The sequence below is a fragment of the Nicotiana tomentosiformis genome, chromosome 2 (genome assembly GCF_000390325.3).
Source record: "Nicotiana tomentosiformis chromosome 2, ASM39032v3, whole genome shotgun sequence".
Classification (NCBI taxonomy): Eukaryota; Viridiplantae; Streptophyta; class Magnoliopsida; order Solanales; family Solanaceae; genus Nicotiana; species Nicotiana tomentosiformis.
Window position 1 is genome coordinate 115,474,527 of NC_090813.1, and position 12,543 is coordinate 115,487,069.

A 12,543-nucleotide genomic window follows, 5' to 3' on the forward strand; every position below is an offset into this window, starting at 1 on the left:
AGAAACTTCTTTTTATTCTTGTGCGTAATGGTTACACATGTGTATAAGTTTTGTGCCAGAGCTCGAGTAGTCTATGCGGGCACGGTTCATTTGACCATTTGGCCCTTACAGTAAATCCTATCGATTGAGCCGAGACCATTCAATCATAAAGTTTCCTTCTTGCTAAAGTCGTTATCCGAGGGTAATGCCCCCTAGTGTTCGGGGCCGAGCGTAGAGAGGCCTCGAATACTGCTGTCATGATCTTCGATACCGGTTCGTAATCGACTTCAATTCTAAGTTAGCACGATTTACCGTAGCCTCGTTAAAAACCTTGCCGGAAAACCCATTTGGGACAAAATCGATTCGAGGAAAAAAGAGTGTAACGCGTGCCTTCAGGCCTAAAGATTGTATTGTACTTTGATGATTTCCTGCAAAAGTTAGTTCGGAATGAAAAATATATAAAAGAAAATGAACGAGGTCATACCTTAACAGTAGTATCGCTTTAGGTGAGCTATGTTCTAGTTGTTCGGTAGTTGCTCACCGTTCTTTGTTCCGAGTTTGTACGATCCTTTACCGGTGATCTCGATAATTTGATAAGGGGCTTTCCAATTTGGACCCAACTTCCTTTCGTTCTGGTTCTGGGTATTTAGCGCGACCTTCCTTAACACCAAGTCCCCGATATTGAAATATCGAAGGTTGGCCCTTCGATTGTAATATCTCTCGATCCGTTATTTTTGGGCGGCCAACTGGACAAGGGCTGCTTCGATACTTTCGTCTAATAGATCTAGGCTCGTATCCATAGCCTCGTCGTTTGATTACCTGGTTGCATATCGGAACCTGAGGCTTGGTTCTCCGACTTCTACCGGTATCAGAGCTTCGGCACCGTAAACCAGTGAGAATGAGGTGGGCCCCGTACTGGACATCGATGTCGTATAGTATGCCTATAAGATTTCTGGCAGGATTTCCTTCCATCTTTCTTTGGCGTCGGTCAACCTCTTTTTGAGGTTTTGGAGTATGGTTTTGTTGGTCAATTAGGCTTGTCCATTCCCACTAGGTTGGTAGGATGTCGATAGGATCCTTTTGATCTTATGATCTTCGAGAAACTTGCTTACTTTGCTGCCGATGAATTGCTTCCCGTTGTCGCATACGATCTCGGCTGGCATTCCGAACCGGCATATGATGTGGTCCCAAATGAAATCGATGACTTCTTTCTCCCTGACCTTCTCATATGCTTGGGCTTCCACCCACTTAGAAAAATAGTCAGTCATATACAATAAAAATTGAGCCTTACCGGGTGCCCATGGAAGGGGGACAACGATATCCATTCCCCACTTCATGAACGACCATGGTGACAAAATTGAATGCAGCAGCTCCCCGGGCTGATGAATCATTGGAACATATCTTTGACATTCATTACATTTTCGTACGAACTCCTTCACATCCTTTTCCATATCGATCACCTCTGCCTCCAAGCTTTTGGCTAGTTCAAGGCCTACAATCATGGCCTCATATTCGGTCCGCTGTTAGTCAATTTCACAGTCCTAATAGATTGTCTAATTACATTGCTTGTTGGTGGCTTCAATACGATTCCATGTCCGGACCCTTTTGCGTTTGAAGCGCCGTCCGTAAAGATGGTCCAGATTCCCGAGGAGGTCCTTGAGTTGATTAATAACTCTCTTTCGAACTTGGGTATTAGGGCCGGCGTAAAGTCGGCCACAAAGTCTGCCAAAATTTGAGATATAATGGCGGTCCGGGGTCGATATTCAATATCGTACCCACTGATTTTCACGTCCCATTTGGCCAACCGGCCCGAGAGCTCGGGTTTATGTATAACATTCCTCAACGGGTAAGTAGTCATGACACATATGAGGTGACACTGGAAGTATGGTTTTAGCTTTCTAGAGGCGCTTAGCAAAGCGAGTGCCAGCTTTTCTAGGTGAGGGTACCTAGTTTCGGCCTCACCTAGGGTCCTGCTAACATAGTAAATTGGAAATTGTGTACCTTGCTCTTCCCGGGCCAAGATTCCACTTACCGCTATCTCTGATACTGCCAAGTACAAGTATAGTTGTTCGTCTGTCTTTGGCGTGTGAAGCTGCGGTGGGATCGATAGATACCGCTTGAGCTCCTCCAAGGCCTGTTGGCACTCCGGGTTCCATGAGAAATTATTCTTTTTCTTCAATAGTGTGAAGAACCGGTGGCTCTTGTCGGAGGACCTCGAGATGAATCGCCACAGGAGTCTGTGTGCCCAGTTAATCTTTGCACAACCTTCACGTTGTCCACAACCGTGATATCTTTCATGGCTTTGATCTTGTTGGGGTTGATCTAGATTCCCCGGTTGGATACCATGAATCTGAGGAATTTACCTGACCCAACTCCAAACACACATTTCTCCGGGTTCAGCTTTATTTGTATTTCTTCAATATGCTGAAGGTTTCCTGCAAATGTTTTAAATAGTCCTCTACTCGCAGGGACTTAACCAACATATCATCAATGTAAACCTCCACTGATTTCCCTATTTGTTCCTCGAATATCCGGTTTACTAGGCGTTAGTAAGTGGCATCAGTGTTTTTTAACCCGAATGACATCACGTTATAGTAGTATGTACCGTATTTAGTGATGAATGAGGTTTTTTCCTGATCACTCAGGTTCATCCGTATTTGGTTGTACCCGGAGTAGGCATCGAGAAAACTGAGGATTTGTGGCGTCGATCATGAGATCGATGTTGGGCAAAGGGAAAGAGTCCTTGGGACATGCTTTATTCAAATCCTTATAGTCTACACACATTCTTAATTTGTTCTATTTTTTAGGGACTACTACTACATTTGCTAACCAATCCGGGTATTTTACCTCCCGAATAGACCCTATTTTAAGGAGTTTAGATACCTCGTCCTTGATGAGAGCATGTTTGACCTAGGACTGGGGTTTCCTCTTCTGCTTGACCCCGTAGTCATCGTCCTCGTCTACCCCTAGTTTCTCTGATTCCATCGAGGTTGGTACCAGTGATTGCTATTTGGCCCCGTCTTTGACCATCTGGTTCGGATCCTCCGATGTTGAGATTGTGGATGTTGGGATCACTTCATCAACCGCGAACATTTCCTTGGCGGCCGGTTGTTCCCCATAAACTGTTTTGACTCCGCTAGGTGTTGGAAATTTTGGCACCTGGTGCAGTGTATAGGGCACTGCTCTCATGTTGTGGATCCAAGGGCTCCCGAACAAAGCGTTGTACCTCATGTCTCTTTCGATCACATAAAACTTAGCTTCATGGATGGTCCCGTCGGTGTTCACCGGCAATGTTATCTCACCCTTAGTGGTTTCACATGCCATATTGAATCCGTTTAGAACTCGGACTGCAGGCACGATTTGATCTTGTAGACCGAGCTGCACCACGACCCTCGATCGAATGATGTTGGCCAAGCTACCTGGATCAATTAACACACGTTTAACTCGAATTTTTTTTAGGAGTACATATGTTACCTTTGCATTATTGTGGGGCTGGATGATCCCTTCCGCGTCCTTATCGTTGAAAGACAAGGTTCCTTTCGGTATGTAATCTCGAGTTCATTTTTCCCTCGTGATGGACACTTTGGTGCGCTTCAACATCGGCCTTTGAGGGACATCGACCCCACCAATGATCATGTTAATGACGTGTTGAGGTTCTTCTTGTTCGGTCTGTTTGTTAGAATCCCTATTCCTGAAATGATTCTTGGCTCGGTCACTCAGGAATTCTCGAAGATGCCCGTTGTTGAATAGTCAGGCTATTTCCTCTCTATACTATCGGCAATCCTCCGTTCTGTGGCCGTGAGTGCCGTGATATTTACACATCTGGTTAGGATCCCTTTGGGTTGGATCGGATTATAGAGGTCGAGGCCATTTGTATATTTGATGTGTCCAATAGCTGATACAATGGTGGCAACATCGATGTTAAAGTTGTATTCCGATTACCTCGGCGCTTCTTTAGGCCTGATGGGTCTATCGAAGCTATTTTTGCTCATGAGTCCCAGATTGTTCTAACCTTGATCACTTCTCCTTTCATTTTTCATAGGGTTCCGCCTGGACCCACTGCTTCTTCGGTCTCTATTATACGGGTGATACCGATCTCTGTTTGATCTCGGTTCACGATCGATGTCTCTCTTAGCTCTGTCGATGGTTTTGATAGGATAAACGGACCCCGAAGGGGCCCCGAGTTGATCATCTTCGACTGTGATTTTCGATTGATACCAGTTATGCACGTTGGCCCAAGTAACAGCTAAATATTCTATCAGGTTTTGTTTCAACTGTTGTGAAGCCAACGAGCTTCGAACATTGAGCCATTGGGTGAAAGCCTAAACAGCCCAATCATTAGCGACCGGCGGCAGGTCCATTCGTTCCATTTGAAACCAGGACACGAACTCTCTGAGCGTCTCGTTATCCTTCTGTTATACTTTGAAAATGTCTGATTTCCTGGTCTCGACCTTGATGGCCCCGGCGTGCGCTTTCACGAAAGAATTTGCAAGCATAGCAAATGAGTCAATAGAATTAAGAGGTAAGTTGTGATACCATATTATAGCTCCTTTTGATAGGGTTTCTCCGAACTTCTTCAACAGGACTGACTCGATCTCATCATCCTCCAAGTCGTTCCCTTTGATGGCACATGTGTAAGAGGTTACATGTTCATTTGGGTCGGTCGTTCCGTTATACTTAGCAATCTCGGGCATGCAGAATTTCTTAGGGATCTGCTTCAAAGCCGCGCTTGGAGGAAAAGGTTTTTGCACGAACTTCTTGGAATCCAGGCCTTTCAATATCGGCGGTGCTCCTGGGATTTGGTCTACCCTGGAATTGTAGGTTTCCACCTTTTTGTCATTAGCTTCGATTTTCTTTCCCCTGATTCTACCCGTTTTATCAGTTCTTCGAGCATTTTTATGATCTCGGGGTTAGCCCCCGATTCGTTTTTATTTGACCTTTCTACGACCGGTTCATCCCTGTGGGTGACTTTCCGGGGTGGGTCGGGTTCAACTCTGCTCGGTGCACGACTTTGGTTCTGTAACTGAGCTATCGCCGCCTGTTGAACCTGCAACATTTCGAAGATCACCCGTAAACTGATCTCGTCTCCTCCAATGTTTTGTATATTTTGAGCTGTCGATCGAGTTCCACCACGGACGCTATTCTCGGGGTCGGTAAGCAGGTTTGTGTCGATAGCCACATGTGAATTAGCGTCAATTGGGTCTGCAACCGAAATTCCGATTGGATCAACGGGCGCTATGTTGTTATTTTCACCGTGATGACCAGACTCGTTGTCAACGCATAGGGGTGTTGATTGAGAGTTCGACATTTTGAGTTTTAACCTGAAATTAGAGACGCTTCAAAGAACAAGTGTAAAGTAGTGTGTATTATGGAGATTTGTATCAAATAACCACTATTATCCTTAGCCCCACAGTAGGTGCCAACTATTTACCCTCAAAATCGGATAACAATTGAATTTGTAAGTGATTTTAAGGATAAGTGGATCAACTTGACACAAAATGATAAATCAGATTGTAATTGAAATAAATAATGATAAAGTAAATGCAAACCACACGAATTGAACAGTTTCAACCTTGGAAGGTTAGCCACCCTCGAGCGGAACGTATTTAGATCGATATCAAGAAGAATAAGAATTTAAAAAGAATAATAATGTATTGCTTTGGAATGTGTGTTACAATGTCTTAAATGAATTATCAGGCCCTCGTTATATAGTAGAAAAGTTTTAATTTAGGTACAATTCTATAAAAGGTAAAAATCTCTTGATTAGCTGATTGCTGGCGAGATTCCCACCGTAATATCCGACCGATCACGGATATTTCGGCCTTCTGTTGGTTATGCTAACAATGTTTCTACGAGCTCGATTGGGGCTAAGGTCGACTCCGGGATTACGGACTCAATGTTCACGAAGGCAGGCGTTCTGATCCCGGGTTCTAGCTCGGTGAGGCTCAGGGTCGATCTTCAGTCTTTGGTTGTCATGTCCCGAGCCTAACCTGCCATGTCGTAGGCGAGCTCGATTTCGACCGTATATATAACATTTCAGCATCTAAGCAATAGATGGCAGAATCAATTAAACCTTTTCTGCAAGAATTGCCAATTTATCTCGTGCATTGATCAACGCTCTTCGTCAACAGCAAAGAAAAGGTTCCTTGCTAATGAAATCTATCTTCCTTTTTAACAAACTTATTATCTATACTACTATGAATTGCAGACAGTAGCCTTTACATGCATCAATAGGAATATATCAGGGTCCAAATCCCTATCCAAATTTAAGGATACAAAGAAATGGCCCTTCCATAAAATCAATATACTAAGTTTCTCTTGAGCTTCTCGAAGTTCAAACTTACATCAGCTTGCTGTGTTACTAGCTTTTCTGCATTCCAACTTTAATGACAGCTCCTAATAAGATGTCAATTCTTGACAGTGGCATGAATCTCGTGAAGTAATATGATCAATCTTGAGCTGTATCTTTCAAAATTCACTGAAAATAAAGTTGGAGAAAGTTCAAATTTTGTGTTGGGATATTTAGAACAGATGCAACTAATACTGCCTTCACCCCTAGCTACCAGTTCTGCACTTCTGCTCAAATTGTTCTAGTCCCAAAGTCGCCTCAAGAAACTTCTCTTAAAATCAGACAAATAATGATTTGTGCAGCAAATTCAAATTGATATCCTCTTTTATCACAGTGATTCTCAGATTCCTCATATGTTCCTTATAATACTCCCACAAGGAGGCTGTTTCTTCATCACATGCAACATCTTCCAATTTCACAAGTCTTAGCACAGAATTGGGAAGCTCAGTAAACCCCAAGCGACTACCCATGCAGATAGTCCGTAAAGAACAGAGTTGATCCATTTCTGTTGGCAAGAAATCCAGTTCCACACAATCATATACATCAAGAAACCCCAATCTATTAAGTTTTACTACTGACTTTGGCAACTTGGACAAATTTGTACAAGAATGAAGCCTCAGGACCTCCAAATTTGTCAATTTTCCAAGCTCTTTCGGAAGGGCAACTAGTTCGTGACAATAACAAATGCTGAGCTTTTTAAGATCAACAAGATCACATATTTCAGCCGGTACTTCCACTAAATCATTGCAGTACTCGATATTCATCTCTACGAGTTTTGGCCACATGTAAGACATATTGGCAGCAGGGTTTTCAAATGCCTCACCAATTTCACACATGATGAAGGAGATTTTCCGCAAATTTGGCAGCTGCAAGTTGGCTGTAAAAATGGACGTAACAGAGATGCGCTCCAGGCTGATTCTCTTAAGATTGAGCAGAGAACAAAGCTGAAAGTTATTTAATTTGGCTGGGAAGAAACAATTGTTTGTCACAATCAGAGTTTTCAATTGGCTCATTTGCTCTACAAAAGGTGGTAAGTTGTAGGTCTTTGTTTCAAAGTTCAACACAAGTACTTCAACTTTAGGAAATTGCACGTCATACCAGTCAGTCGCGAAGTCTTCATCTGCAATTCAGATTCATGAAGTTGTAACTAACTAGCTGAGGCAAGATGAAGCAAGTTTGCAAAAGACATTTCTATTCTTGCCCTAAAAAGGAGCACAAGGGATGGATAACAAACCTGTGAATATAGACAAAACCTCCGCCTGAAGTGGTTGAAGTCTTTGTTGAAACCACCACTTAGGAAAGTCATTCCCCTTGATGTTGATATATAGTCTCCTTCTCTCTTCTACTGGTTTCTCATCACACTGGTGGATTACCAATTCTCTCAGCAGATCATGCTGCTGTATGTAATGCAAATTATGTAATCCAAGAACTGCTGGTGCATCCTTTCTGGTAATCAGCACGAAATAAACAATTAGATATTGGATAAAGAATTCATTCAAGGATATCTGCTAACATAAGTTCAATCATTGCATACACAGAAGAAGTTATGTACACACCAAAAAGGTGGAACCAGGACAAAAAGTAGCCTGCCGCTGCACTATTCCACAAGCTGAACTGTATGAGTTCAACTCAGTTCCAATTCTTCTTTATCTTGTGAAATTTAATAATTTTGTCCAAAACAATTTAGAAAGTGGAAAAGAATATTTCATGACTACAGCACATTAAAAATTGGGGCACACAAACAGATAGTCAGCAAGTGTGTACATGTGACCAGCTAACACTATTGCTTTGTAGTTTCTCTTGACCTTTTCCCCTCTAACTAACAATCTTCTAGTTCAGTTCCATGCAGTAATTACACGTAGAAGTAGCAAATACAGTAGAGTTTCAAGACAAAAGTGATACCTTGCAAGGGCGAGATTAACCAGATTTTGTGAAGAGAGTTGAAAGAAGATTGTCATTGCCTTCATGCCATCTTCATCTAAATTGTATCGTTCCACCCACATATCCAAAAGTGCAGCAGCATGAATTCTGTGGTCTTCAGGAAATGATCCTAGATCCAGGTAGCAGTCTCTTAATGTAGTTGCGTCGCTGCTATATAGATCTATTTCATCCAATGCATCAATGCTAGCTCGCAGAGTGCGAAGCAGATCATTCTCGGTAGGAAAGAGAATTTGTCTTTTAGACTGCAGCATCACTCTGTTAAACCATATCAACTCAGGCTGGCCACACAATGATCGGCCAACAACTTTAAGAGCAAGTGGAAAACCACAACAGCTTCTCACCACCTGCCATTTTTTACCACCAGTTAGCACCATGTAAAAGTACTTTGATATTACTACACAAAATAGAGAACTTTATAAGTTACTATGAATTTGGCAGATCCTGTGGAGAACATCACACTTCTAGTATTTAGCTAAAACGCATTTTTTACTCTTTAATATTTCAAGCACATGCACAATAGCATTTTACATATACATTTTACATGTTTTGATAACCAGATAATTATTTTAAAAGACCCTTTTAAACATAGATATGTTTTACCTTATGAACAAGATCAAGTCGAACATTAGGGATGCTATCTTTAAAAGCTGAACTATAGAAAAGAGCCTTCGCGTCCTTCTCACTCAAAAGATTTAATTTATATGTATCAAATTTCGGGAATACAGATCTTGAGGTGACCAAAATCTTAAATCCAGGTATCTGAAATATAAAACTTTCGATGACAAAATCGGATTCAGACCAAACATCGTCCAGCACCAGAAGTACAGGTTGAGATGTGCTTCTCCTTAGGAGGTTATTGAGTTGGCAGATTGCAGCATGTTCAGAAGCAAAGTTTGGCCCCTTGTAACCTTTCATCTCAAAAATTTCCCCAACAATGCGCTTGATGTTTGCTGTTTTGGAAACAGTGACAAAAAAGATGTCCCTGTATTTGGCTGTTAAGAGACAATTAGATTAAATATGCTCAAAGATCATCAAGAAGCTCCCACTTGTGGGATTTCACTGGGTTGTTGTTGTTGTTTTTGTATGCTCAAAGATCATCAAGAAGCTTATTATAACATAAGAACATGATGCAACATTATATATGTCAACTATTCTTGCGTTAAGTTGAATAATCCGTATGGCCAATAACTGTATTTAACAAAAAGAAGCTGCTTTTTTTTTCAGGAGATAAAAAAACAAAATATAGTCTTTAGGTAGAAGGGACTTTCAGCTTTCTTCCATACCATCAAAAGGATTTTATGACACCAGAGAATGAGGAAAACAACTTCGCAGATAGATACAATAAATCGAAACCCAGAACAAAACTTCTTATTTTTCCTTCGCTTAACAAGAAAACATAACATTCTGCTCGTGTCAATATTCAAGCGGTTGCTTTCAATCATAAAAATAAGATGTATGTCGGAATTCAACTCATTAACGGACAGACGAACTATTGCTTATCAAATTGATCCAGGTAGCATATAAATTCACAATTCGGATACCAAGGGGACTAGGGGAGAATTAGCTAAGTGAACTTGCAAAGGAATGGAAGAAGTTTCTTCTAAGAACATCATGGAATTATTGTAAAAAGAAGATTCAAAATTCTTGAAATTGATGACACATATCTTCCGAATTGGGAAGGACTAATTTAACAATGGTAACAACAACGACGACAACAACAACAACAACAAAAACAAAAACAAAAACAACAGCTATTCTTAGTCCCAAACAAGTTGGAAGTTGGAATAGTCAAATAAAACGAACAATCAAAGCTCCAAGGCAAGTGATCGACATTAAACATAATATAATACCTTTGATATCATCCTCTAGACAAACCATTGCTGCCAAAGTAGTCTTTCCACAGCCAGCAGGAGCAGAAAGAACCACCACCTGCTCTTTCTCCTCAAGCAGCTTTACTTTCAATTCTTGAAGTGGCAAATCAAATCCAACCACACAATCTGAAACTTGTGGCACATCAGACCATCCTGAAAATCCATTCCCATTTGAGCTACCAAAACTCTTACCATTCATCCACCCTGAAGATCCATTAGAGTTTGTAAATCCAATACTACTCCCATTCTTCAACGAAAAGTCTCTCAACATGGAGCTAATCTGATCCAATTTCTTACCATGTTCAATCACATTGACAAGAATAATTTTACTATCTCTACACACCTGAATAAAACCATGAACTTGGAAAAACCTAACCAGTGAATTTTCTAACTTGGTTAGTTTCCTCGAGTAATTCCATTTTTTCAACGCGTCGTAGCATTTAGTCTTGGAACATTTCCGGACTAGTTCTTCACCTGCTAATAGCTGCTTCTTGAACATTTCTATTTCGTATTCTCGGCCGTCTAGTGCTTTGTTTAGCTTCTCGATGTCATCGAAAACTGGTTTGATATCATTAAGTGTGTTGGTTAAGCTTTTGAATTTGGAACGGAAAGTGGCAATTTTTATGCCAACATCAAGAACGGCTTTGAGTAGTATGTCGAAGACTGGACCCAGAGCAGCTCCTCCCAACAGACTTGCGGCCATTGCTACACCCCCAAACTGGCCTAATTTAGAAAATTTGGTGTGAGCCTTAAGAGTTAAAGCACTGTGATGCTGAGAAGATACTATGCCCAGTGCTCGTAATTGGATGGAAATTTCGTCCTCAAGTTGTTGACTTTTGCCAAGTTACCGAGTCAAGCATCTTGTCGCTATCCTACTCACATAGTCAAGTTACAGAGTAAGCTGTGAGTTTGATTTAACGCAAATTTCAGGACTCTTTTTTCTTTCGGGCAAGTGTACATAATAATAGCACCTGTAATTAGAGTACAATAATTTTCATCCAGACTAATACCCCTGTTTCATTTTTTATGACGTGATACTCTTTTTTTAATTTACTTCCAAAAATATTACTCCATCCCTTTCAAATTAGATGATGTATTTTTCCTTTTAGTTTGTTCCAAAATAAATGATATATTTTTAAATTTGAAAAATAATTCAATTTTAAACTCTTCATTTTACCCATTTTACTCTTAATGAGAATCTTTTATAACCATACAAATATCATTACCCCACAAAGCTTTTACTCATTAAACTTTTAACATCACAAGTTTTAAAAGTATTATTTTTTTCTTTAAACTCCGTATCGAGTCAAACTAACTCGTCTAAATTGAAAGAGTATATTTTTTTATACTTCAATTTTTTCACTTTAAACTAAAATAACATCCAACATGTTTAACATTTGTGTTAGAGTTGAGAACGAGTGTTAATTTTTTACGTCGTCTTTGTCGATACGGAGCACTTAGTTTACACTTTACATTAATCCGGGAAAAAGAATAATTGAATAAAAGATGGATTTAGAGATCTTCAGTGTTAAATCGGTGCAAAAATGCGGGGATTGAACCCGACGTGAATCGAACACGCAACCTTCTGATCTGGAGTCAGACGCGCTACCATTGCGCCACGGATCCGCAATGTATGCTTCTCCAATTAAATTAATGATAATTACTTAGTGCATCCCCATTAATTATATCATCTGTATATACATCTGTTTTAAAAGGCAGAATTGGGACTTGCCCCAAAGCGGAGCACTCGTAAAACGCCCCTGGACTTATGTGTGGGGCTTAGTTCCGTGAGACTTATGCCTCGTCCGTCGGGGCTTACGCCCCAAACACGCCCAGTGTACTGGGCTCGGCTAATAGAACTTTATGCAATTGTGTGTAACTAACCTTGTAAATCCTCAAATTTTCTTAATAAATCGTTTACTATTCAAAATTACTTTTGTTAGTCATAAATCATTAAGTTTAGAGTATTTTATGTCATAATTTAAATAAAAATTATTGCACGTTATCTACTAAGACTGCTATGATATTAAATTTTAAATAAATCTTTCATTTGAAAAGTATTTATTTATTAACTTTCGTTATTTCTTTATTATATAATAGTCCATAATTTTTTTATAATTATTTTCCTAAATATTATTCTTTTCACGTTTACGGGATACAATACTTATTAATTTAATAGCTTAATATTAGCTAGTAACTATTTACTAATAATTAATTATCATGGTATTTAATGGTGAATTATGTGTCACTTTATTAACTTGTTGAAACGTAAAAATAAATGATGCTAGAGAATCATATTTAAATTGTTAATTATGTTTTTATATAAATTCTCTTTCAAATAGAAAACATATTAAATAAAAGGAGTATTTTTTTAAAAAATATATCAAATTATAATATCGAAAT

General features: G+C 39.9%; 1 protein-coding gene and 1 non-coding gene across 2 annotated transcripts; both read right to left on the minus strand.

Annotated features, from left to right (window-relative positions):
* Nucleotides 1-5,596: 5,596 nt before the first annotated feature.
* Nucleotides 5,597-11,021, minus strand: LOC104109901 (probable disease resistance protein At5g66900). Its single transcript, XM_009619282.4, has 5 exons — nucleotides 10,120-11,021; nucleotides 8,870-9,261; nucleotides 8,231-8,613; nucleotides 7,563-7,774; nucleotides 5,597-7,448 (listed from the first exon to the last, which is right to left on the minus strand). Exons 1-5 carry the CDS (start codon nucleotides 10,841-10,843, stop codon nucleotides 6,607-6,609), a joined length of 2,553 nt encoding a protein of 850 aa, XP_009617577.1. The 5' UTR covers nucleotides 10,844-11,021; the 3' UTR covers nucleotides 5,597-6,606.
* A 673-nt stretch (nucleotides 11,022-11,694) lies between these two features.
* On the minus strand, nucleotides 11,695-11,766 carry TRNAW-CCA (transfer RNA tryptophan (anticodon CCA)). Its single transcript has one exon. It is a non-coding gene; the product is annotated as a tRNA-Trp (tRNA).
* Between the last annotated feature and the right edge of the window lie 777 nt (nucleotides 11,767-12,543).